Source organism: Protopterus annectens, chromosome 5.part1, assembly GCF_019279795.1.
Source record: "Protopterus annectens isolate FY-2018-M chromosome 5.part1, PAN1.0, whole genome shotgun sequence".
Taxonomy (NCBI): domain Eukaryota; kingdom Metazoa; phylum Chordata; order Ceratodontiformes; family Protopteridae; genus Protopterus; species Protopterus annectens.
The window spans coordinates 351,026,606-351,054,349 of NC_056736.1; the positions used below are offsets into that span (position 1 = coordinate 351,026,606).

Sequence of the window (27,744 nt, forward strand, 5' to 3'; positions counted from 1 at the left end):
TAGGATGTCCACGTCATTTGGGGACTCGACTATGGCACCTAATTTGCAGTCATCTGCGAACTTTGTCAGCCAGAGGCCCTCTGTGTTAGCCTGTACTTCAGAGAAATAGATCCCAAAGAGGAGAGAACCCAAGACTGAACCCTGTGGTACTCCACTTGTCACAGGTATGAAGTCAGATTTGGAGTCTGCAACTTTTACAATGTGGGTTCTGTCAGTGAGCCAGTTGGCAACCCATCTTGTGACGTATGGATTTATACCCAGTTTAGTGAGTTTATCTGTAATTCCAGAATGGTTGATGGTGTTGAAAGCCTTGGTGAGGTCAAAATAGGCTGTGTGAACTGCCTTACCCTCATCTACAGCTTTGGTGACTGTTTCATAGATGTCGATCAGGTACAGGAGACATGATCTTCCATTCACAAACCAAAACTGGGTGGGGTCCAGAGTTTGGAGGTTACCAATGTCTGTTTATGAGTTCCATGATGATATGTTCCATGGCCTTGCAAATGAGGCTCATCAGGCTAATAGGGCAATAGTTCCCAGAGTCCGTGGTGGCATCCCCTTTGTGGAGTGGTATAACTATTGCTGTGCACCATTCTGTGGATACAAAGCCTGTCATGAGGCTATGATTGAACATAGTGCTTAGGTGGGGGGGCCAGTTCATTCTGAAGTTCGTGTAGAACGCAGCCTGGGATGTTGTCTGGTCCCATGGATGCTGTGTTCTTGGCTTGGAGAGTGCAGTTTTTACCTACTCAGTTGTGATTGCAGGGGCACTGCATTCTTCCGGTATGGATATGGGCCCTTTAATGGGTGATGGGGAGGAAAGTTACCACTGAACGTATCAGCCAGGATGTTGGTGATACCAGTTGGTTCTGTAATTTTTGTGCCATTGTGCTGTAACTCAGAGCAGATCTGGGTGTTGCCATTGAGATTTTTGACATAGCTATAGAATACTTTGTGGTTGTTCTTAGAGACAGTGGCAGTCTTGTTTTCATAGCTGGCTTTGGAGGATTTTATGAGGGATCTCAGCTTCTTACTGGGGCTGACCAGGGAGCTCCTCCACTCATGGGATTTTACTCTCTTTTGCAACAGTTTCTTCATTCTGTTGTAGAGTTTGTTTAGAGCAGTGGACCACCAGATTGGCCTCCTTTTTTTGGAGGACAGTGTCTTGGTTCTATTAGGGATAGCATGATCCATGCACTTGTGTAAGTGCTTATAGAGTGCATTTGTATATGATTCGGCAGTTGTAACTTTATTGTCCATATGCATGGGTGATGTGAAGTTGGCCACTCCTGTCTTAAGAAGCATGAAGTTGGCATTAGAAAAGTTTTTTACAGTGGTTTCCTTAATGGGGGTGGGGGTGGGGGTGGAGATGGGATGTAGATATCCATGGTGACTAGCTTATGGTCGGATCTGACCAGCAAGGAGTTGACTTCAGGTGTGGAGCACCAATCACTCATGTTGGTAATGACCAGGTCCAGGGTATTATTGCCCCTGGTGGGAGTGTGGACAAGTTGGCCCAGGGCATTGGAGTTTATGAACTCTGGAAAGCGTTGAGCAAAGGAGTTGGTACATGAGTAGTTTTCCCAGTTAATGGTGGGGTAATTGAAATCGCCCATTGTTGGGGTGTTTGGTTGAACCCTAATATTTTCTAGTATATCAAGAAAAGAAGAGTAGGAATCCTGGGGCATGGTGGGGGATCTGTAGCAAGCTACAGTATGGATTTCAGTTTTGCCCAGAGTTAGTTGCACTTGGATAATTGTGGATGCATTATGTTGGGCAACTAGCCTGGTGGTGTGGTTATCCTTAATGAATATGGACACACCTCCACCCTTGGTGTTCTGGTCCTGGTTAGATGGCCGAAAGGTATGGTATGAGTTATATCCTGGTAGTGCAGGGGTGCTGTCTGGAGCCTTGAACCAGATTTCAGTCACTGCACAGATATCGATGTTCTCCATTTTAAGGAGTGCCTTGAGTGAGTGCATTTTGAGGTTTAGACTTCTAGCATTGAGTAGCATTACCCTCAGTTTTTGCTTGCCTATATCTGTTATGGTGGTGGGTTTGTCCTTTGAACCTTGCCTAAAAAAGGCATTGTAGGGGTGGCAAGAGCCTTAGCCAGTATCTGGAATCCCAGGGATGACAGGTGCAGGCCATCTCTGGCAAAGCATCGTGGCCTGTCAGCCATGTCATCCCAGGCAAACAGATACTGGATCCCCTTAGAATGACACCAGAAGCTTAGCCAATTGTTAAAGTCAGTCATTTTGCCCGTGTACTGCGATATCATTCTGGGCGAAGGTAGAATGCTACTCAGGGCTAGGGTCATACCTGCCTGAATTACAAGATTGGAGAGCTCCTCCATGTCTCTTTTTATGTAGTCCAGGGAGGTACATCTCAGGTCATTCACACCAACATGGATGATGACTGAGTCATATTTGTACTTGTTGTGGAGTGACCTGAGTGCATGAGTTATGTGGCGGATCCTGTCACCTGACAGGCAGCTAACAGTAACCTTCTCCTTGTCTATTCTGGTGAGTGGAACATCCATGTGCCTGACTGTAGAGTCACCTATGACTAATGTGTTAGGTACATTGTTTTGCCTTATGGGCTCTGGTTGAGTGGCACACTGAGTTTGTGTGTTATGTGTCTTTTGGGTTGTGATGAGGGGTGGAGGTTGCTTCTCTTTCTGCTTTGGAGGTCTCTGTTGCTTGGGCAGATTCTTATTGAGAGCCTCCGAGAATGTTTTTATATATCTATGTGTGGGTTTTGGTGGTGTAGGTATAGTGGGACTATGTGATGAGTGTGGTGTGGAGCAAGTGTTTACCTTCTCCTCCTAACTGATAAGTTCAGTCTTGGGTTGAGAGAGCTTTGCCTCCAGTTTGGATAGATTAATGCATCTCTCAAAGGTTATAGTGTTGGTTGTAGGAGGAGAGGGTTGTCAGTGTACATGAGGCAATTGCTACATTGCCCAAAGATGCCCAGATTCATCAGGTAGACTGGAGAGAACACCAGGAGCTGTCCCTTGGACATGCCTGGCTAATCACTTTTTCCTCTAGACAAGTGGGGGAAGTAAGTACTAGGGCTGTTTCCTTGAAGTAACATGAGGAAGATAAGTACAATAAAGTGTTAACCACTATGTAATGAGAAAGACTGAGTGCTTCAGTAATTTGTAGCTTATTTAGTGGTCAACAGGTGTGTGAAACAAACAGTCCCTGGGTAGGGGAATATTCCCTTTCCACGGGATTGTGAATTTCTGTGTTGGAATATTTCATTAGCCACATATGTACGGTGCAGGGGGGGGCTTGCTGCCTGTAAAAGAACAATGTTTGCTTTGTGTTTTTTTCTTTAAATTTTTGCTTGCACCAAGATTAATGCTAGACACATGCATAGTAGCATGCCAGTGTACATAATGTTGCTCAATTTGTGTTGCCGTCATGCACATTGAGACAAATCCATAAGTATGGATTTATTTAAGTTTATTGAATTCCAGTAATATTGATGTGCATAATGTTGACACCAAATGATCGACATTATGCACATTGACATGATACTATGCATGCACAGCGAATGAATCTCAGTGTATCCAAAAACTGAAAATCAAAAATCAAAAGAAAACATTGCTTTTTTGCAGGGGGGACTTGCCCCCACAACCCAGACAGTTATATATACTAATTTCAAGATCAGACAATTCTCAGGGAAAGGGCAAATTCGCCAACCCCAAGAATAGTCTGATCCATACCTGTCATCCTCTAAGACCAGAGAAATCTGGACAAAGACATAAATAATGGGAGGACAAAGTTCATAAATTAAGCACAATTTTTAAATACTGTTCTTACAAACTAAGGAAACAGATGAAAAATTAAAGGCAAAAATCTGGACACCTCAGAGGTAAAGTCCAATAAGCTACTTTTGTCAACAGATGTCAACCATCTGTTTAGTTGACCAAATAGTGTTGACTAAACAGATGATAACCAAAGCTCCATTCAACAAAAGTAGCAGAACCCATATATATGCGTGTAAATATATCCAGTCCGGTATGAGTCCTGCTTGTATCACATTTCCCTGGCTTTAACTGACAACATGAGTATGCATATATTCAAAGTGGCTTACAGTCATTTGCTCAATATGAACTGTTCATATCCCAGTCGCTTGGGTGTAATCGGTTGTGTTGGCAGGCTGTCGTGGTGTGCTGTTGGTTGTACCACATATCAGAGATGTTATAGTATGCTGATTCTTGACGTATGCTTTGTTTTAACTTTTGTGAAGTCACAGCTCCTTGGAAAAAGAGTGAGACAGGTTTTTCAGTGCCTGTCAGTGACCACTTTTCCATTGAGGTGGAGTGACCTTTGACTGAGAATAATAAAGTAATGGGCAAGGTTATGTTTCTTTTTGATTTGTTTATTCATAACTGCACAAGTTCGTGTATGTGTATTTTGAGCCTTTGTGCATGAGGACTGTTAGATATGTGCAACGTTTCCTAGACAAGTATAATATGAGAGTAGCAGGATTTAGGATTTGGAGTAGATCCCCCCAAAACACACAAACTGCCCACTAAAGCTGTGTAGGAAGCTTTGTCCCCACAACTCCTTACTTTTTTATTCTCAGTACATAGTCACTGCATCTTGGAGACAAAGTAACCAGTTTTACTTAAGATGAAAATCTCTCATTCTTTCCTCAGAAGGCTATATTCTTAGATAAACAGAGTAAATGTATAATGTGTGGAAGAGCATGTTTGTCCTGTACTGAGTGGAAAAAGAAATATAAAGAAAAATTATTAACAATGATTATATTCTTGTTGAACTAATAAGGAGGTTCACAAAACATTTTGATAGTGAACATTGAAAAGAAGACTGCTCCTGTACTTATAATCCTTCTGCCTTGGTTAGGTGCCAGTTTTTCAGGTATTTTCTGTTGACCCAGCTATACATAAAATAATAATAATAATAATAATGGAATTAAAAAAGCACATGTTATTTTGGTCATAAAGCTACTTTGTGCTGTCAGAGTGCACACACTGAATAAGGTATCTTGAGCCAGACATTCATTTTGATGCAAAAAAGTTGTATGATGCTACAGACATCTTACACTGGATTGGGTGTTATTTTACACCCACACATTTAAAGACAAATGTAAGAGATAAATGCATTTGACCCCTCTGAAAACCACATCATAACTCCTTTAAGGGAATGCACTCTGTTAATGAAATGAGAACAAAGGCATAATCTTAATTTATGGTAATTTTCCGATTTTAAAGCATGAGGCCAATTTAGAAAATACATCTCTCAAGAGGAATAAATTGTCTGTGAATAATATTTCAGACAGGTGTAGTTGTGAGGCTATGGTGATTTAAAATCTTGACTGTAATATAGAAGTTTTGTCGTTAGCTTACCTAGTGACCATGAACCCTTTTCAGTGGCGACCTAGGAGCACTGTGTGGTTACGTGACTACTTATAAATGGATATTGATTGAATAAAGTCCAGGTCTACAAGATAAAATTAATACTTCATGGTTTTAACTACCTGAGCTATACTAATATTATGTTAGCATAAGCAGTTTAATTCCACATTTGTAGCTGGGGTATAAGCTACTGGTCCCCTGAAGTTTGCTTCTATAGCAAGTCTTATTGTGGTTAGTTTTAAAATTACAAAGCTTCATGTTAACATTTAATGTTAGAGTTTTTTGAAAAAAACAAATGTGTTGCTTGTTTAGTTTCCTTATAGCACAATGAGTATTATTGAGAATTATGCACTAGAAGGAAGCAAACTGATACAAAGACAAACCTAGATACTTAAGAAATTACTCCATCTGGAGTAAATGCTATAATAACTCCTACTTGAACATATTTGACTCACTCGTTGGCCCATTCCTCTAGTTGTTTGAAGTCAAGAGTGGCAAGTAACAACAAAGTATGCATTGTAGTTTTATTATATAGGATTATGTTGAACTTACAGGAAATTAGATTTGAACTAATAAGCCACACAAAATGCTAATACTGTATCTATATATTTTTAATAAGACAAAAACAGATTTCAGTAGCTGCTTGTGTTTTAGAGATGGCTGCTGACCATTAAGCAAATTCTGACTTTTGTCAGCTGTTTCACTTCATACTTTCAGAGTGGACAGGTACTCTGGAGTTCATTACACTTAACACTAGTTTATTAAGTTGCCTGAACTCTATGAAACAAAACTACAGTTAAAAAGAATTCACTAAGCATACCAGTCAACTGTCAATGTTTTTACAGGCTCTCCAGATTTTTGCCTCATATTAAATCTGTGCTTTTCTAGCAAGTCACAGAGGATTGAAGTCACTAAATAACGACAGGACATAAAACGTCTTTCTAGCAACTTTCTAAGTTTATTCCAGCAATATTTATAATCTGTATATAAACAACCAAAGACCAGCAAAAGATGAAATAAAACAACAGGAAAATCCACAACTTCCAAAACAAATTTATTCTCTCTCTAGAGAGAGAGAATAAATTTGTTTTGGAAGTTGTGGATTTTCCTGTTGTTTTATTTAATATTTATAATCTGTCCCTATTTTTGGGCCTTTGTCCCCCCATTATTTCTTGCTTGGTCCAGATTTCTTACTCTAAAAGGTTGAGAAGTTATGTGACAGTAAGTAACCACTAGTGGTAAGCAGCAGAAAGCATTGTTAAAACCAATGAGAAAGACAATAAGTGAATGTGGAAAAACACAAGAATCACATGGTGTAAATGTAGTAATTCATTGTAGTGGTGTAGCTTGTAGTGGGATTTACTTCTGCCTGGTAAAAGTGTAAACTTGCCAGATGGGAGGAAAACACACCATAAAACTACACACCATTTGTGAATCTTTTGTTTAAATTTGCTTGCAATTTTCTATGCCCTTTTCATGAGAAGTAGAATGACTTTATTATGGGAAATGTAGATAAATCCCTCATAAACCACACCTTCAAATAAGTTAGTATATTTATACACTTGACTTACACTTCTTAATGCTTAATTTACAATTGCTATTCATGTGCAGTGGCTATTGCAAGATTGTATATGGGGTATGCTTTAGCAATTAATTTGCTGGTCTTATAACCTGATTGCCCATTCTAAGTCAGTGCAATTCACAGACTACAACATATGAGAGTGCATGCCACTAGCAAGGAAGGTAAGAAATGGCATACATTTTTGATAGACATATCAAAAAGGAGGTAAAAGTTATCTTCATAACAAAGTGGGATAATACCTGACTGTAACCCAGATAACCTGGCTTTGATCAGTGGGACTGGAAGAGTCAATGTGGTGGAGATGACTGAGTGGAGAATCCTGGCAGACCCATTTAGGAAGATTGTGATAACTTATGTTTTGTTGCATTTGCTACAGCATGTACAAACGTGATGCTCTGCAAAAACGCCAGACAGAGGGGGGTGTTCACCTGATGTACATGTTGGCAGCATTTGACTGCCTATGGAGGCTTGGGTCATAATGCTGGTACTGCTTTTGTAAGAAGAAAGTAAGAATATGCCAGCAGGGAGCCTCTGTAGGCTAGGGGCAAAACATCCTTCTCCACTACTATGTAGATGATGGGCCATTCACCAAGGGTTGCTGCCTCTGCACATGAAGTGTCATGGGAAACATATGCCTGATTAGAGGTATGGGGTTTGAAGACCAGCAGGCACTAAAGAGAGGATCACATTTCTAAAAAGTAGATAAAGTGTACATATATTTATTAGGCACATCTCTATCATTTATGGACTGTAATAAGGTGTAGTTAATTCTATGACTCCTCTATAAAGAAATAGATATTCCCTTGTCCACTATGCCATGAAATGCATTCCTGTGTATGGTTAAATAAAGTACCTTTAAACTCATATTCTTTGTTTTACTCATCTTCAACACTCAGAGCTCATTAGACAGTTTATTCACAGGTAAACAATCCTGACAAATAAATCAGGTTACAGTGGTGACTGTAATGCAATTTAATGCCACATAAACAAGATGTTTAGGATGGCATGCCTGAATATAGCAATGCGTTGAAGTATAAGCTGACAAAAATGTGTCAGAGGACATTCAAACGTAGATCTATATAATATGTTTTTTTGCAAGACTGGCACAAAGTAAAGGTGAAATATTGCATTCGTAATAAGTATCTCCAGCCAGATACGGAAACAGTGTAAGAGTCTCTGTATGCTGTAATTTCCCTAAGGTCTGCACTGATCTTAAGCTTTGATCTACTGCTGTGTAGAGAAGGGAAGATATGACCGAGATGAGAATGGACTACATTCATGGTTACACTGCACCTTGTTTATTATTAGTTGACTGAGTCACAATTAAACCAATCATTGCTTCAGTTTACCAGCATATCATATGAACTATCCAAGGTAAGTAAAAATGGGGTCCTACTGTAAATTTGAAGACCCTAAGTATGCATCTTAGAACTTCAAAAATTAAATGCAGTTAGGGGAAAATACATTCTAAGTCTGAAATTGCTGTATCTAAGTAAATATTCTTATATTTGAGTTATAACAATGTCAGTGATGAACATAATACGGGGTGTGAGGGTGCGGGGGGTCTTGCCTACACCTGCAAAAATTATTTTAATGAATAACAGCAGACTTTGCAGTTCACTGCTGCTTTAGCAGAATCACAGTTAATTTCTGAGCTTTGGGATTCACAGTTTCAAGTGCTGAACTTCCAGAAGGGTGACAATTAAAGCAGTTGCATATGCCATGTTATAGCACATGGTCGAGAAAGTAATATTGTAACCCAATACCTCACTGCCTGTGGTTTGTTGTAATTTGAAAACATATTAAAAGAGGAGATCAATACAAATGTATTTCTCTTTTTTTCTTCACCTCTTGCTGAACCCCGAGCTCACCTATTCATTCTCCTCTGAGAAGTTCTATGTCATGTTTTCATGTGGGGATAGTAGGGATTTGCCTTTTAGCATTAAAGGTTGGGGTACTATAAGAATAAGAATTTGTTGTCTGCCTGATGCCTTTATATTGAATATGGCAGTTTAGCACAGATAATTTAAGTTACATGCTGCTAACATGTGGCATTAACTTAGAATGGATTTGATTCATTCAGGTTTCATTTTTCCTTTTGTGTGATTCTAACTAACTCAGTAAACCAGTGCTCCCATGTCTTTTCTGAAAAAAGTACTTCTGCTTACTGTGTTTACTTGGACGAATAAAAAATATTGTTAACTAGTTAGTGAATACATCCCAGTCCAGAACTCAGTCAGGTACATGCATGCTTCTGTGTCTGCTTGATGTGCTTATTAAAGATGTGATCATTTTCAAGGAAACTGTACTCCACCATATTTTAATTATATCTGGGACCACTACCCTGCGTCTGTTAGGTAGAAGTTATGGAGCATGATATTATCCCAAGCCCGGGGGGGGGGGGGGATCAGGCTCTGCCTGCTCAGTTGTTCCCCCACCGGTTTCCTCAGTAGCTGGGATGCTACTCCTGCAAGCTGAACTCTAGTTAACATTAGAATATGCGGACAGCATGCCATTTTGCCACTTTGTCAGCATGAGACTGCATTTTATTTGTGACTCATCAATTTTAATTAATTAATTTATTTAATTTAATTTAATTTAATAAGTTTAATTATTTTTCACTGCTTTTTTGTAAGTAGTTGTGTATTTCTGTTACGGCACTAGTTAGTAATTGTCATTATTTGATTCTTGACTCTGTGGTCTCTAATATAGTGTTACATTAGCATTGTCCTTTTAAAATTTTATTGTTAATAAGAATACATTTGGAGGAAATTCAGATAAATGCCAAGAGGATGTTATTTGGTATTTTTTATATTCTTGTTTTTAATATATATGTATACATATTTTTTTTTCTTCCTCTCTCAATTTAGAATGAAGGTAACATCTGGCCCTCAGAGTCATCAAGGGTGAAAGTGTCACGGGCCTTCCAGGATTCCAGGTTGGGTAGCATCTCGTTGATCCCACTTCGGGGAAGTGCAAGTCAGATTAGGAAGAGTGTGGCTGCTTTCTCTGTTGACCATCTTGCTGTGAGTGGTAACCAATCACATCCGTAATATAGCAGGGATTCAGTATTATCTCAGCTGCTGCCTTGTGTTGATATACAGAGGATAATGTGATAGGTATGATGCTGTCAGCACACTAAGGTTAAAGAACGATATAAGGATTATCAGTGCCATGTTCACTACCTACTCCAGTCTTGTTTTTATTTTATTTTGTTATCTTAACTTGTTTCCTTTGAGAATTACTCCACAACTAAGCTTCTAAATTTTCTTCATTAACATTTTACTTGTCTGTTATCCACTGAATATTTATTTGCACAGACATCAGAGTCACAATGCAGATCTCAATGTACTTAAGAGCCTCTTCTGTTCTGTACTTACGGGACTGAACTGGAGGAAGCCCTATCTACTGGGAGAAGTTCCTGAAAGATTAGGTATCAACTCTGTTCAGGCATAAATTTATAGATGCAGATTATGCCTTCTAAGCCCATCCATCTGCTCATATGCCACACCCTCTGTAAAATTTGCAGGGGCTACTGCATTAATTGAAAAAAGTAAAAAAAAAAAAAAAAGTTATAATACTGTTTTTACAGTGGCAAGCCCACCTGCATCCGCACAACCATGCATCTAAATGTACCCACTCCAGTATTGCAAAACCTTGGGGTTAAGGGAAAAACTTCCTTACTTAACCCCGTCCTTCAACAATCTCACAGTTACAAGTACAAAAATATATTCAGTAAGGCAGGAATCAATAAGAAATGTAAAAAGTTAAAACTGGACTTCACTGATGGTTTAGATATTCATTTTACATTAATTGTTTTGTCATTTTCCTAGGCTGTATTTTCCAGCCTGATTATACCAGTTACGTATTCTACCCTTGAGTTGTTTCACAGATGCAACAGTATACACTTGGATGGGATGAAGTGAAGCTGACAACTTTGAGACCATGCCCGTAGTCTACTTTGGTCCCTCTAAAGATTTAAACATCCACCCACATATTTTAATATCACCAGCCTTGGTGACATCTCTAAAAGAGACTGAATGAATTTTCCAAATTCAGCATGAGTTCAGAGATAAGCACATTAAACAGAACTGGATTCAGGACTTACCTTAGTGGGAATCCAGTTATCAGTTTCTTAATCTGTCACTTCTGTCTGTCTCCCTGGTGTTTCAGTGATAGAAATGGATCAGGTCAGCGTGATAGGATCTGCCTGATGTGACTCCATGATGAAATTTATAGATCAGCCCATTTTGCTACAGGAACCTTATATGCCTTGGCTTTAGGACTGCCATCACCCCACTGCTTTGTGTTTTTCCAGATTCCTCTTTATTCCACCTGTGCATCTAAGCACAAAATTTGCTTTCTTCCAGTCCAGCAGGGCTGCCATTCCCTAAAGAACACACTGAACAGTTCTGTTAGTATTCTTATCAAAACACGATTAGCATGACCCCATTTGATCCCTGAACCTTGTCCTCCTTCCTTTCTCAGTGTGCCCTTTCAGCCCTCTTAGATTGATACTGCATCCTGTTTGTTTAATACTGATGTAATATAGTAGATTAGATTTTTCACCTCTTTCTTGGCCTCCTTTTACTGCCTTATAGATTTGTCCTTCCCAATATAAGTTTGCTGTTTTCTCTCTGAGTGAGGTTTCCATTTTCATACATAATTAAAATCCGTAGCCTTCTTGTCTTAATATCTGTAACTAGCCATTTTACATTCCCTTTTTACTTCCTTGGTGCATTTCTTTACCCTGTTTTTACCCTCCATGTAACTTTCCCAGTTTATGCTCCCCTTTGACTTGTCTTTGCCGTACATTTATTTCCTTTTTTTTTCTTTCTTGGCTGTCCTCACCTAGTGAATGAGATCAAATTTCCTTTTCTTCTGGGAATGAACACTGTTTCTAATGCATTGTCCATACATCCCCAATTCAGTCTTGTAGTAGTTGCCCACAGCACCCCCCCCCCGCCTTTTTCTCTCACATCATACCCAGATCCCTGCTTATGATTCCTCCATTCTGTTATGATCAGCTTTCCTGTATTCCCAGATCTTTAGCTTTGTGATCTTTCTCTGATCCTTTTCCAGAATAACTGCGAAATGTACTGCTCCGTGGTTAAGTAGTGGAGCCTTGACATGAAGGTTCCTCACATCTTCCCCATACAGAGACTGAGATCAAAGATTCCTCCTTTCTTGGTTCCCAACACTACTTGTTTTATTTTTTTTTTTCAAACCCTTCCATTCCAGGTTGCTTTCTCTTCTCATTTTGGATGGTTTGATATTCCATTCTGCCTCTGTAAGTTGAGGTCTCCCATAATCGCTACTCTCTTGTTCCCTGTCTATCCCATGAATCTATTTCATGCCCTGCAGAAGGTGCCAAGGTATCAGTTTTCCCTTTTATTCCAGATGGCTTTCAAAACTTCAAGTTAATTTCTGAACCATCTTTTTCTTCTTTTCATCTTGGGGGGTTGCTTGTTGCTGTCTCATTGACCAATGTTTTATTACTTCCTTTTCATCCTGCTTTGCCTTATAGTTTACAGTCCCTCAAACTTTCTTGCCAACCTCTTTCTTCATCACCCTGTACTCCAGTGCCACCATTTCTAGTATCTTCTTATCTTAAGCCCACATTTCAGTTATTAAATGCAAGGCCTAACTTTTAACTGTTAGTGATTGTATATCATCCATTATCCTTCCTAGGTTGAAACATTGCTTGTTTTCTTCACCAACTACTTATTTTCTTCTTGAGATTTCTTCTGCTGTCTTCCCAGATGTCTCTGATCTCCTGCCATCCCTGACCTTTATTTTTGTGCCATTATTTGTATTCTCTTCTTTGTAATTTCATTTCCTTAATATAGTTTATTTTCATCTATCTTGGTACGTTTCCCCTGTATTTGTCTTTCACTCTGATATTTCTGTCTCTTTCTCTCAGCTAAGTGTTAACCATTTCTTCTCTTCCAAAGCTACTCTCCCTCATTGCCTTCTGCATGTCTATACCGTTCTTGTGGTAATTTTTTGTTCCAGCTGCTCTTGCTATCTTCCTGTACTCCTTCCTTCTTTGCCCCAGATAGTCTTCTGTCTTATTTTACTGTTTCTTTCCGTACTTCCAGCACCCTTTCCTTCTTCCTACCTTGTTTGCTTTTTCTGAACAGCCTTCACATTTTTCTTAAACTTCTGTTTTATTTTAAAGGCCAAGGTTTCCTAGTATGTGTTTCTAGTCTTAGTTAAAGCAATCCATATCCATAGGGATGGAGTTGAAGCCTGATAGGCAGCTTATTAATGAGGTTATAATTCGCTCAGCGGTTTGCTGACATAGTTGCCAATTATAGTAGAAAGAAAGATGCGAATCAACCAGCGTGAAAGAATATGTGTTTTATTGTCCTCACAAAAAAAAAACTTTTGGAGTTGCGTGTTAGGTTAGCCTAGCTAGACTTTAGCAAATGAGCTTCAGCAATGAGTCAGGCTGTGAAAAGACAAATTACTATCCTCTTGTAGCCTTAGCACACTGTTATCTGCTTGGTCCTCTCCAATGCTTCGTCTATGGTTCTTTCTGCCAGATTATTTCTTCCCACTTCCACTGTAAGTGGGATTTAGTCTTATTTCATGACTAACCTGGTTACTGACAGGTCAATCCTGGGAAGAGTTAGACCTGGGAGCATCTTCACTTTCCCCACTGACTTCCTTTAGTTTTAATACAGTGGGGTTTGGAAATTAACTTTTTTTTCACTGTAGTACAATCTTGGAGTTGGTATATTTAATTTACTGGATAGTGTGGGGGTGCAGGGGGGCTTGCCCCCCTGCAGAAACATAGAAAAAAGTGTGTTTGGTAGTTTGGTGTCGTTATATGTGGCGGGGATGTTATTGTCTTGTGATTTGTAGTGTTAGATGTTATGAAATTCAATGTTATGGGTTTTAGATGTTCTGGTCTCAATGTTATGAAATTAGATGTTATGGGTTTTAGATGTTTCAAAGTAGACCCAATAAATTCAGCTCCAACTTTAACCCTCTCTCCCCCTCAAACTTCTCTCAGGAAATACCATCAAATATAAACACGTCCTTAATGCTGTCTCTAAGGCCAAGAACACTGCATCAGTGGGCCCAGACAATATCCTAGAAGCCTTCTAAGTAGCATGAAGCATGACCAATCAGGCCCTCTGGAATTGTTGTTTAACTATAGCCTCCAAACAGGCTTCATGCTTCATGAATGGAGACCAGCAACAGTCATCCCTCTGCACAAAGGTGGGCCATCTACAGACCCTGGAAACTACAGAAACATAAGTCTCATTAGTCTTACATGTAAAGCCATGGAAAGAATTGTCATGGAAATGGTAAATAGTGATATAGTAAACCTTCAGACACTGGACCCAACCCAGTATGGTTTTGTCAAGGGCAAGTCATGCCTACTCAACCTGATAGACTTCTTTGAGAAGGTGACCAAAGCAATGGATGAGGTCACAATGGTTCACACTGCCGACCTTGACTGGGCCAAGGCATTTGACACAATGGCCCACTCAAGCATTGTTGACAAACTCAAGAGGATAAGTTCAAACCCATATTTCACCCAATGAATAGCCAACTGGCTCACAGACAGGACCCAGGAAGTTAGAATTGGGGAGTCCACCTTTACAAAGAGGCCAGTCACAAGTGGAGTCCCTTAGGGATTGGTTTTGGACCACTCCTTTTTGGCATTTATTTCCCTGAAGTCAAGGCCAATGTCAATGGTCTCTGGCTGACTAAATTTGCAAATAATTGCAAATTAGGAGCTGTCATTGAATCCCACACTGATACAAACATTCTCCAGGAAGGGCTAACACAGACAAGCAACTGATGTCAGAGCCATGAACTAAAACTAAATGCCAATAAATATATAATAGTATCCTTTGGGAAGTCATCCATCCCTGGTAACTAGGCTTCCTGTTAAATGATCAAAGACGCATTCTTTCAAATGCATCTTGATCAAACTTGAAAGCACGAAAAGGCAAAATAGAAAAACGGCATATAAGCTAATTCTTTCCCTGGGAAAGAAATTGCTTTGCCGCTTCCTTTACTTTGCCGGTTTCATGACTGTAGTGCAATCTCGGAGTTGGTATATTTAAGAAGGGGGGTGTGGGGGGCAAATCCCCCCACTTTATGTAATGTTTTAATATTTTTTTTGTTTTGTGGAACAGTGATTTTTTTTGTTCCCTTGGGAAAAAAAATCGCTGTTCTAAGCATTCAAGATTGTAAGCTTTTGCTTACATGGGTTTGATAAGTCATCGTTCGCTTTTTTAAGTGTTCGATGATTTAACATAGACCCAGTAACTGTAATATGGACAACACACTGCTTAGAGTTGACCCAATAGTCAGGGACTTAGGGACACACATAGACAGTAATCTAGTTTTTGATCATCATGTGTCTACAGTAGTGAGGAAATCATTCTGTGTTGCGCAACTTATAAACAAAGGTATGGCATCTAGTTCCAAGGAAGTCATCGTTCCACTGTACTCAACATTCATCAGACCTATCATTGAGTAAAGTGTCCCCTTTGGTATGTACCGAACTAGGCATATCCAACAATTGGAATGTCCATAGAGGTTCCTCACTAAAAGAATACAGGGCATAAGTAAAATATCTTATACAGACTGCCTCAAGGCCCTATCCCTGTATTCTGTCTCCTACAGGCTTTTTTGGGGAGATCTATGCTTGGCATACAGGGCATTCTTAGACCACACTGTGATGTACCTCCTGCATATCCACAAAACAAACAGCACCACAATTACCCATTCTAAAGACTTAAACCTTGCCTGTGATATAAATAGAACCTGCTGGAGAAACAGGTATGTATCCCAGAGACTACCCCATCTCTGGAGCAGGCTCCCCATACATGTGAAGCAGACTTTCTCCCTAACCCAATTCAAGTATAACTTGGACAATTGGATGGGGAACAGGGAATTCTTCCTGGTTTAGCACCTATGTCTCTAATGGACACAGGCAACCTGGAAATGCTTCATCTCCTAAGCCCCTGCTTACACTTGTCAGGGGTACCTGAACTTGACAGAGATTTGGGATGCATGGCTAGGCTTAAAAAGGCCCATGTGGTCATTAACCTTGTAAAAACCTATGAACCTGTGAACCTATGAACTAGTTTTTAATGTTTTCAGTCTGGAGTTTGGTAAGAATGCCATCAAAACCATTTTGGCATTGCCACTCTGGCAGTATAGAGGAGTAAATCCTTAACTATAGCCCAGTTGACCCAGGTTCAGTTAGTGGGTCAAGTAACTGATGAAGGGGCAGGAAGGGAAGGGTGTCCTTGTCATGGGTGCAAGGGCTTTTGTCAATGATCCCTTAGTGAAGGTGTGGTCCAAAAAGGAGAGTTGCCCTCAGACATAATTGACAAGCATGGGAGACAAAGCATGGAGTGTATAGGGCATGTAAAGAAAGAAAACAACAGAGTGGATGCTAAGATAGCCAAGCCCCAGGACCAGCCCCACCCCTAGCAATACTGGAGTAAGTCTGGGGGATAGGAGATACGTTGTTGGTAGACCTGTCCTGGATGTGGGACACTGAGGGCTGAGCTACTTAAATGATGTCCCAGGGGATAGCAAAAAAAAAAACTGTTCTTGGAACTGCATTATTTCCTGTGGTTTTCATCCCACCTTTTAGGTTTCATTACCTCAGTTACTCCCATAACTTCTACAGTTGTTGCAATCCCATAATGCAGTTTCTACCTAGTGACTACTACACAAGCCATGCTTCCTCAGTCTCAGAATGTAGGCAGTTTAGAAGTATAGCTAGGGTGGGGTAAAGGGGCAACCAACCTGGGCACCAGGTTTTGGGACAGTGGTACAGTCAGCAGATTCAATCAGTCACTAGTGCAGCGGTGATATTCATTTCTGTGCAAGAATTTCTGAATGTGAGTACAGAAATCAGTTCTTTTACTGGTTTTACTGTCTTAACTGAAGCTTGTGTCAAGTGGTTTGCCACATTTTTAAGAGAAAAGTTTTGTTTTGCTGTCCTCACTTAGACATGTATGTAGGACACAGATGACAAGGCACTTCTCCTCAGGAGAGAAGGGAGGAGCACCAAGAATGGTCCCTTTTTTCAATGTTGAGGGATGCCATAAGTTCTGGGACACTTCTCTATGACATGCAATAAGGTGGAATATGCTGGATGCATGCTTTTCATGCTTTAATTTGGGCATTTCTGACACTGTTACCTTTACCATAATTTGTTAATACACACATCATACTATACTTTATCTAATTAGTTCAACCTGCATTTCAGTCTTACACAAATTGCAAATTAAAAAAACAGTTAAGAAATGATTAAACAGATGAAGCAACATGCCAGCATTTAATTTAGTTATTTTCTGATTTTGGAAAAGAATGTACATGTGATTATTGGAGTGTTACTTCATTAATACTACACCAGGCAGCAACTGAGTTCATACCTCTCAGTTCCTTCTTTTGTTTGGAGATGCTATGCATCCTTGTAACATGCATTTTGTACAGATACTGGTAGTAATGGAAATTCAGATTTGCATAACAGACATGAACACTGTAGCACTGCAGTTTTAGCCAATTTTATAAGGTCTGTGCTAAAGTGTTATTTTCTGCAGTTCTAAATATTTTCTTTAAGCAAATTGGTCTGTAAGTTTTAATTTTTATTCTATATTTTAACCAATGTGAAAAAGGTCTAAGAGGTATGAATGCTGTAAGATCCTTCAAATGATTACTTTTTCCAGCTTGGATTGTGATTTGTTTCCTTTGGTTTCTATGGTCCCTGCATTACCTCACTCACCTTGATATGTCCTCCTTTACTCAGCTGAGCAACTTACATCCTTTGCGGTCATTTATCATAGCAGTTGTTCTTACCCAGTTCATATTCTTCCAGGAGGATTGTTGTTTATCAAACATTCAAATGCTTTGGTTCATTTCAAGATCATTCTATAATTATCTCACCACTTGATGAAAGGCTGTCCTGCTGGAAACAAATAGTGAACTGTTAAAATAAATGACCTGGTTAGATTTCAGGAAGTATTGTTACAGGATATGTGTTACATCTGTGACATGTGGCTGTTCCAGGACTGGATGCAAATGCTGATGCTCCCAAAAAAGATGGACAACAGTAGTACATCCAAGATTTTTGCCTTTGCTTTTCCTGTTTTAAAGAAGTCTCTTGTCATTTTAGGAGCTGTTGTTTCATGGATTCAGGCCTGATCGACCCCATTAAGTTAGCGCTGCATTACATAACAACTGGAATTAACCTAAATGGAGAATGGCCTTTCTCACTGAATTCATGGTGTCAGAAATTCCTAAAATGATGTTTATTTTGAGACTTTTTTATGATTTGCTTTATTTATTTATTTATTTATTTGTTTATTTGTTTGTTTATTTTAGTTATTTACTTAACTTATTTACTGTTTGGTAACCAGGTAGGTAGACTGGTCTATTGAACCTTTTCAGTCACACCGCAGGCTCAAAAAGCACAAACACAATAGCAGTTTTACAGAATTACAGCAGTGTTGTAGTATAAAAGTTTTTGCTGTCATATTTTCTTGCTGTCAAGGTTAACCTAATTTGAAACAGAAAAAAACTGATGTTGGAACCTTAAGGTGATATCCGTTGTATGAAATTAACATAAAGAAGTTAAGCCACAAGGCCGTCTGTAGTTATGTAAGGAATCTCCACGGCAATACCCAGATTTGCTCTGAGCTACTGCACAATGGTAACTCCTATACCGAGCCAACAGATATTGCCAATATACTGGCCGACAGATTCAGTGCCAACTTTACCCCCCCCTCCCCCCAGAGGACCAATCACAGTACCAGTAGCTTGCCAGGCACCCAGTATTACTACTGCACAGGTTAAAACAGCACTGTCCAAGGCCAAGAATACAGCTTCTATGGGACCTGACAATACCCCTGGCTGTGCTCTACATGAACTACAGAGTGAACTGACACCTCACCTGTGTGCCCTGTTCAATCACAGCCTCACCTCAGGCTTTGTCCCTACTGAATGGTGCATTGCTACAGTCATCCCTCTCCACAAAGGAGGAGGGACTACAGACCCTGGGAACTATCGCCCCATTAGCCTGACGAATCTGATATGCAAAGCTATGGAATGCATCATCATGGACCTAATAAACAATGATATAGGGAATCTGTGTTGAGTAGATGGAAAGAGTACTTTGAAGGGCTGATGAATGAAGAGAATGAGAGAGAGAGAGAAGGTTGGATGATGTGGGGATAGTGAATCAGGAAGTGAAACAGATTAGTAAGGAGGAAGTAAGGACAGCTATGAAGAGGATGAAGAATGGAAAGGCTGTTGGCCCAGATGACATACCAGTGGAAGCATGGATGTGCTTAGGAGAAATGGCAGTGGAATTTTTAACCAGATTGTTTAATGAAATTTTGGAAAGTCAGAGGATGCCTGAGGAGTGGTGAAAAAGTGTTTTGGTACCTATTTTTAAGAATAAGGGTGATGTGCAGAGCTGCAGTAACTACAGAGGGATAAAACTGATCAGTCACAGCTTGAAGTTATGGGAAAGAGTAGTGGAAGCTAGGTTAAGAAGGGAGGTGATGATTAGTGATCAGCAGTATGGTTTCATGCCAGGAAAGAGCACTACAGATGCGATGTTTGCTCTGAGAGTGTTGTTGGAGAAATACAGAGAAGGTCAGAAGGAGTTGCATTGTGTCTTTGTGGACTTAGAGAAAGCATATGACAGGGTGCCTAGAGAGGAGTTGTGGTATTGTATGAGGAAGTCGGGAGTGGCAGAGAAGTATGTAAGAGTGCTACAGGATATGTTCGAGGGTAGTGTGACATTGGGAGTGACAGATACATTTAAGGTGGAGGTGGGATTACATCAAGGATCAGCTCTGAGCCCTTTCTTATTTGCAGTGGTGATGGACAGGTTGACAGATGAGATCAGACAGGAGGCCCTGTGGACTATGATGTTTGCAGATGACATTGTGATATGTAGTGAGAGTAGGGACCAGGTTGAGGAGACCCTGGAGAGGTGGAGACATGCCTTAGAGAGGAGAGGAATGAAGGTCAGCAGGGCTAAAACAGAATATATGTGAGTAAATGAGAGGGAGGGTAGAGGAATGGTGAGGATGCAGGGAGTAGAGTTGGTAAAGGTGGATGAGTTTAAGTACTTGGGATCAACAGTTCAGAGTAATGGTGAGTGTGGAAGAGAGGTGAAGAAGAGAGTACAGGCAGGGTGGAATGGGTGGAGAAGAGTGTCAGGAGTGATTTGTGACAGACGGGTACCAGTAAGAGTGAAAGGGAAGGTCTACAAGAGGGTAGTGAGACCAGCTATGTTATATGGGTTGGAGACGGTGGCATTGACAAAAAGGCAGGAGTCAGAGCTGGATGTGGCAGAGTTAAAGATGTTAAGATTTGCACTGGGTGTGACTAGGATGGACAGGATTACGAATCAGTATATTAGAGGGTCAGCTCAGGTTGGACAGTTTGGAAACAAAGCAAGAGAGGCGAGATTGCATTGATTTGGACATGTGCTGAGGAGGGATGCTGGGTATATTGGGAAAAGGATGCTAAGGATGGAGCTGCCAGGTAAGAGGAAAAGAGGAAGACCTAAGATAAGCTTTATGGATGTGGTGAGAGAGGACATGCAGGAGGTTGGTGTGAAAAAGCATGATGCAGAGGACAGGAAGAAATGGAAACAGATGATCCACTGTGGCGACCTCTAACGGGAACAGCCAAAAGAAGATGATGATAGGGAATCTCCAAACTCTGGATCTCACACAGTTTGGTTTTGTGAAGGGTAGATCATTGCTGCTCAACTTTGTCGACTTCTTTGAGTCAGTCACCAGAGCTGTGGATGAAGGCAAGTTGGTTCATATGGGTCTATATTAGAACATCGAATATTTAACAGTTTGAATCACTAAAGGTTGACATTTAGTGATCGAACTTTTAACACATCGAATGTTCAGAAAAAAAAATAAAAACAACAAAAAAAAAACTAAATGGTGTAGGCAGGGAGGCAAGCCCCCCCCCCCCCTGCACCCCCCGCTACTTCAATATACCAACTCCGAGACTGCACTACATTGAAGTAAACAGAAATCTCCCCTTACGGAGATTTCCATTTACTTGTTCGATGTTCTGCAGTTTCGCTATTCTCGTGTCCACAATGTCAGATTCGACATTGTCGGTTTTTGAGAATTTAATATAGACCCGGTTCATACAGCCTACCTTGATCTGGTCAAGGCCTTTGATACCATTCCCCACTCAGGAATCATAGAAAAACTCACTAAGCTAGGCATCAACCCCTATATCACTAGGTGGGTTGCAAACTGGCTCACAGATAGAACCCATAGTGTGAAATTAGCTGACTCCAAGTCAGACTGCCGACCAGTCACGAGTGAAGTCCCACAGGGTTCGGTCCTGGGTCCACTCCTGTTTGATATCTACTTCTCTGAATTCCAGCCCAACACAAAGGGTCTCTGGCTGACAAAGTTCACAGACAATTGCAAGTTGGGAGCTATTATTAACTCGCCAAGTGATGTTGATATCCTACAGAAAGGCCTCACTGAGACCAACAACTGGTGTCAGAACCATGGCCTTAAGCTCAATGCCAAAAAATGTGACGTCATCCCCTTTGGGAAAAACCCGGTTCCCATGAATTACCACATCAATGGTAGTCCACTGAACACAGAAGGAGTTATAAGAAGATTTGGGAACAAAGGTTGACAGCGACCTCTCTTTTGACCACCACATTGCCACTGTGGTCAGAAAGTCCTTCTATGTGGCACATCTCATTACTAAGGGTTTTGCATCCAGGAAGAAAGAGGTCATTGTCTCCCTCTACTCTTCCCTCATTAGGCCAGTCATCAAGTACAATGCCCCATTTGGCATGCACCTCACCAGACACCTGCAACAACTGGAGGGGCTGCAAAAGTACCTCACAAAGAGGATCCTAGGCCTTAAACACTTGTCCTGTATGGACAGAATCAAAAAACTCCAACTATTCTGTGTCTCATATTGCCTACTTAGAGGCGATCTCTGCTTGACTTACAAAGCCATGTCTGACCCAGCTCTGTTAGAAATGCTACCTCTAAAGAAATCCCAGTCCCTCCACACCACACGCTCCAAAGACCTCAACCTCATTACCACAATCAACAGAACATGCTGGAGGGACAGGTTCATAACACAGAGACTGCCCATGCTATGGAATAGACTTTCTATACATGTCAAGCAGAGCACCCCTCTGGCCCTCTTCAAGAGAAATCTTGATGAGTGCATGGGAAATAGAAAATTCACCTCGGGGATCACTCCAGTGGCTCTGCTTGATGGAGGCACTGGGAACTAAGGTCGGGTGACACGATGCCAGGGTAATCCGTTGGGCTTGGCTTGTAAAGGCTCCAGGGCCATTAGCCTAGTACACATCTATGAACCTATGAAACTATAAGCACATCCCATGATTGGTAAAAATACATGTGTCAGTATTTATTCATGTCATTAAATCACTGATTAAAGATCTATTGTTTCTAGTAACTACGGACATGTGTGCTGGCATATGCCAGTAGCTACTGCCTCAGAATATTTGTTATGCCCAGATATGGCTGAATGAATATGGACACACAAACCAAGTAGGGTAGGGATGCTTTTCAAAGTACTGTGATCCTGAACATGTCAGTGAATATAGGTTCATAGTTAAGTACTAAGCTAGCTGTCCTGGTAGACCATTTTATGCCTACCCAATTTCCCTTAGTGAGAATCAAACCTTGAACCTCTTGTTTGTGAGTTAAACACCTTAGCCATTATGCTTCTGACACAACCTATATCCCTTTGACAGTGATCAGACATGTAACTGATGCTAAACATGTACTTGCTAGTAGTAAATAGTAAAAATAATACGCAGCTGACTGCAGCCTCTGACCTTAAATTAAGTATTGTCAGCTATTTCATGGTGCTATTACAAGTTCATTTACCTGTAATTATAAATGTGCACATAACAGAGACAACAGATACATACATAGTGACCATTAAGGATAGATATGCATCATTTCTGTCAGCATCACTGGCTATGGGTACACTAGAAAAGACCCAGAAAACAAATCCCCGTAACTGTTGACATACACTTAGATGCCATTGCAGACAGACATTCCTTTATGAAAGTGGGCATAAATAAGAGGGCTTTAATAATGAATATCTGCATGCTTACAGTTGTGAGTATTCATGCATGTACTATGGACTGTGCACAGGTACACATACATATTTTCATTGACAGAGCATTCAGTGGCAAAAATTCATCATTTACAAACAAAAGCATTAATAAATGTATTAAACAGAGAAATGGCACATAATAAAAACAGACTTCTGAGTCTTTAACTGAAAATAGATGAATTTCCTTAATCATTTAAATGTATACTGAAATGGCTTTGCATCGTAGGTGTAGCACCTTTGAAAGTAATCGGGAGATGTTCTTCGTGTTTCACTGTTGCAGTCACCACACTTGGGTTATCTGCCTGCAGATCATCCTGAATACCAGAGTCTTGGGATTTCTGCGTCGAATGCTGTCACCTCTTCCATGACGTTAGGTCATCAGGGGTATAAAACATGCAGCGGACGCCATTACATCAGTCCTTCTTGCCATGAAGGAGCCCGAAGAGTAGATGATTGTTCATTTTGTTTCATATTTTACTTGTTTATGTTTTATAAGCAAGTCATTTTTCTCCGTGGGCAATGGTGAGCACTAGCCTTCCAGGCTGGCTAACATCTCTGTCAGTCATGGAAATGTGAGGGAGATCCCCCTGAGCATACACATTTTAATGGTTTGCTTTCTTAAGTCTGTAAAGATATATTCTACATGTGACAGAAACAGTTTTTAGACTTATACTCAAATGTTCTGTAAAAGTAGCATACAAAAATGAGTTTTCTTCTGTCATTCCTTCTCCTGTTAGGGGTCAATCAAAAAGTAGCTTTTGCTCCATAGATCAGACCAGAGTGTCATAATAGTAGATATCAGGCAATACCATTATGACTACCAACAATTTAGGGGAAGAAGCTATTGGGCACATAGTTATATAGCCTTTTCCCTTCATATATGTCTGCCAGAGTTTAGGGCAACTGGATGACTAATCATTTAATTGAAAGGAAATTCATTCACTTAAAATGGTTGGAAGTCTGTTTCACAGACACACCATTTATTGAGTTCAAAATAAATGTAACTTGAACATTTTTTCCAGGGGGCATGCCCTACTGTGCCCCCACACCCCTCTTCTTTACTTATGTATGCTAACTCTATGGTTACATATCTGTGTAGAAAAGTAAAAATACAGCACACCTGTATCACTTCCGGAGCACAAATATAAACCATATCAGCAATGATTATGTACAGATAACCTGAAACTTCAGGTAAAGCTTCTTCATATGCTGCATATTTCTACTTCTGTATTCTTTGTGTACCTGTGCCACATTCAAGTGGACTTTCAGTCATATCGTCGTAAAACTAAATGGGCTTTCAAACATTTGGATTCAATTGTTTTCATTCAACAAATCGAGCATTCAAATACATGTCATGCATCTGTCTACCTTTAGCTTCACATTCAGCACATTATCATGCATCTGTCTGCCTTTAGCTTCACATTCAGCACCATGTCATGCATCTGTCTGCTTTTAGCTTTACAGGCAGCACCATGTCATGCATCTGTCTGCCTTTAGCTTCACATTCAACTACATGTCATGCATCTGTCTGCCTTTAGCTTTACATTCAACTACGTCATGCATCTGTCTGCCTTTAGCTTCACATTCAGCACCATGTCATGCATCTGTCGGCCTTTAGCTTCACATTCAGCACCATGTCATGCATCTCTCTGCCTTTAGCTTCACATTCAACTACATCATGCATCTGTCTGCCTTTAGCTTCACATTCAAGTATGTCATTCATCTGTCTGCCATTAGCTTCACATTCAGCACCATGTCATGCATCTGTCTGCCTTTAGCTTCACATTCAGCACCATGTCATGCATCTGTCTGCCTTTAGCTTCACATTCAACTACATGTCATGCATCTGTCTGCCTTTAGCTTCACATTCAGCACCATGTCATACATATGTCTGCCTTTTGCTTCACTTTCAACTACATGTCATGCATCTGTCTGCCTTTAGCTTCACATTCAGCACCATGTCATGTATCTGTCTGCCTTTAGCTTCACATTCAACTACGTCTTGCATCTGTCTGCCTTTAGCTTCACATTCAGCACCATGTCATGCATATGTCTGTCTTTAGCTTCATATTCAGCACCATGTCATGCATCTGTCTGCCTTTAGCTTCACATTCAAGTACGTCATTCATCTGTCTGCCTTTAGCTTCACATTCAGCACCATGTCATGCATCTGTCTGCCTTTAGCTTCACATTCAGCACCATGTCATGCATCTGTCTGCCTTTAGCTTCACATTCAGCACTATGTCATGCATCTGTCTGCCTTTAGCTTCACATTCAGCACCATGTCATGCATATGTCTGCCTTTTGCTTCACTTTCAGCACAATGTCATGTATGTCTGCCTTTAGCTTCACATTCAACTACATGTCATGCATCTGTCTGCCTTTAGCTTCACATTCAACTACGTCATGCATCTGTCTGCCTTTAGCTTTACATTCAGCACCATGTCATGCATCTGTCTGCCTTTAGCTTTACATTCAATTACATCATACATTTGTTTGCCTTTAGCTTCACATTCAGCACCATGTCATGCATCTGTCTGCCTTTAGCTTCACATTCAACTACATGTCATGCATCTGTCTGCCTTTAGCTTCACATTCAGCACCATGTCATGCATCTGTCTGCCTTTAGCTTCACATTCAGCACCATGTTATGCATCTGTCTGGCTTTAGCTTCACATTCAGCACAATGTCATGCATATGTCTGCCTTTTGCTTCACTTTCAACTACATGTCATGCATCTGTCTGCCTTTAGCTTTACATTCAGCACCATGTCATGTATGTTTGCTTTAAGCTTCACATTCAACTACATGTCATGCATCTGTTTGCCTTTAGCTTCACATTCAACTACGTCATGCATCTGTCTGCCTTTAGCTTCACATTCAACTACATGTCATGCATCTGTCTGCCTTTAGCTTCACATTCAACTACGTCATGCATCTGTCTGCCTTTAGCTTCACATTCAGCACCATGTCATGCATCTGTCTGCCTTTAGCTTCGCATTCAACTACATCATGCATCTGTCTGCCTTTAGCTTCACATTCAGCACCATGTCATGCATCTGTCTGCTTTTAGCTTCACATTCAACTACATGTCATGCATCTCTCTGCCTTTAGCTTCACATTCAGTACCATGTCATGCATTAGCTTCACATTCAGCACCATGTCATGCATATGTCTGCCTCTTGCTTCACTTTCAACTACATGTCATGCATCTGTCTGCCTTTAGCCTCACATTCAACTACGTCATGCATCTGTCTGTCTTTAGCTTCACATTCAGCACCATGTCATGCATTTGTCTGCCTTTAGCTTCACATTCAACTACATCATGCATCTGTTTGCCTTTAGTTTCACATTCAGCACCATGTCGTGCATCTGTCTGCCTTTAGCTTCACATTCAACTACATCATGCATCTTCACATTCAGCACCATGTCATGCATCTGTCTGCCTTTAGCTTCACATTCAACTACATGTCATGCATCTGTCTGCCTTTAGCTTCACATTCAGCACCATGTCATGCATCTGTCTGCCTTTAGCTTCACATTCAGCACCATGTCATGCATATGTCTGCCTTTTGCTTCACTTTTAACTACGTGTCATGCATCTGTCTGCCTTTAGCTTCACATTCAGCACCATGTCATGTATGTCTGCCTTTAGCTTCACATTCAACTACGTCATGCATCTGTCTGCCTTTAGCTTCACATTCAACTATATGTCATGCATCTGTCTGACTTTAGCTTCACATTCAACTACGTCATGCATCTGTCTGCCTTTAGCTTCACATTCAGCACCATGTCATGCATCTGTCTGCCTTTAGCTTCACATTCAACTACATCATGCATCTGTTTGCCTTTAGCTTCACATTCAGCACCATGTCATGCATCTGTCTGCCTTTAGCTTCACATTCAGCTATATGTCATGCATCTGTCTGACTTTAGCTTCACATTCAACTACGTCATGCATCTGTCTGCCTTTAGCTTCACATTCAGCACCATGTCATGCATCTGTCTGCCTTTAGCTTCACATTCAACTACATCATGCATCTGTTTGCCTTTAGCTTCACATTCAGCACCATGTCATGCATCTGTCTGCCTTTAGCTTCACATTCAGCGCCATGTCATGCATCTGTCTGCCTTTAGCTTCACATTCAGCACCATGTCATGCATCAGTCTGCCTTTAGCTTCACATTCAGCACCATGTCATGCATATGTCTGCCTTTTGCTTCACTTTCAACTACATGTCATGCATCTGTCTGCCTTTAGCTTCACATTCAGCGCCATGTCATGCATCTGTCTGCCTTTAGCTTTACATTCAGCACCATGTCATGCATCTGTCTGCCTTTACTTTTCGACTGTGAAACTGACTAAGTCTGATTGTGCAGGTTTAATGACCACCCAACACATCCACATAATTAGTTATACATTAGTAACACCAACACCATGACTAACAATGGAAGATGCTTTAAAAAGAAAAGGATTTATTGAGGACTGGGAGGTAGAGAGGATGGAGGAAGGGAATTAGCTATGGAAATAAAGATAAATCAATCATTAACTTTACAATGAGATTGTTTTATCTTTGACTTTGAAGATTCAAATGTCTGGTAGAATACCAAGTT

The 27,744-nt window shown here is 40.5% G+C and overlaps 1 protein-coding gene across 6 annotated transcripts in view; it reads left to right on the plus strand.

The window, feature by feature from the left end:
- The window catches only part of ARAP1 (ArfGAP with RhoGAP domain, ankyrin repeat and PH domain 1), a 2,759,262-nt gene that overhangs the window by 2,578,836 nt on the left and 152,682 nt on the right, over nt 1-27,744 (plus strand). For 5 of the 6 annotated variants that reach the window (XM_044073028.1, XM_044073029.1, XM_044073032.1 and 2 more), the window contains one exon: nt 9,845-10,000. In XM_044073028.1, coding sequence (XP_043928963.1) covers nt 9,845-10,000 — 156 coding nt within the window. The remainder of the gene's footprint in view (nt 1-9,844; nt 10,001-27,744) is intronic. The other variant, XM_044073030.1, reaches the window with a different exon arrangement.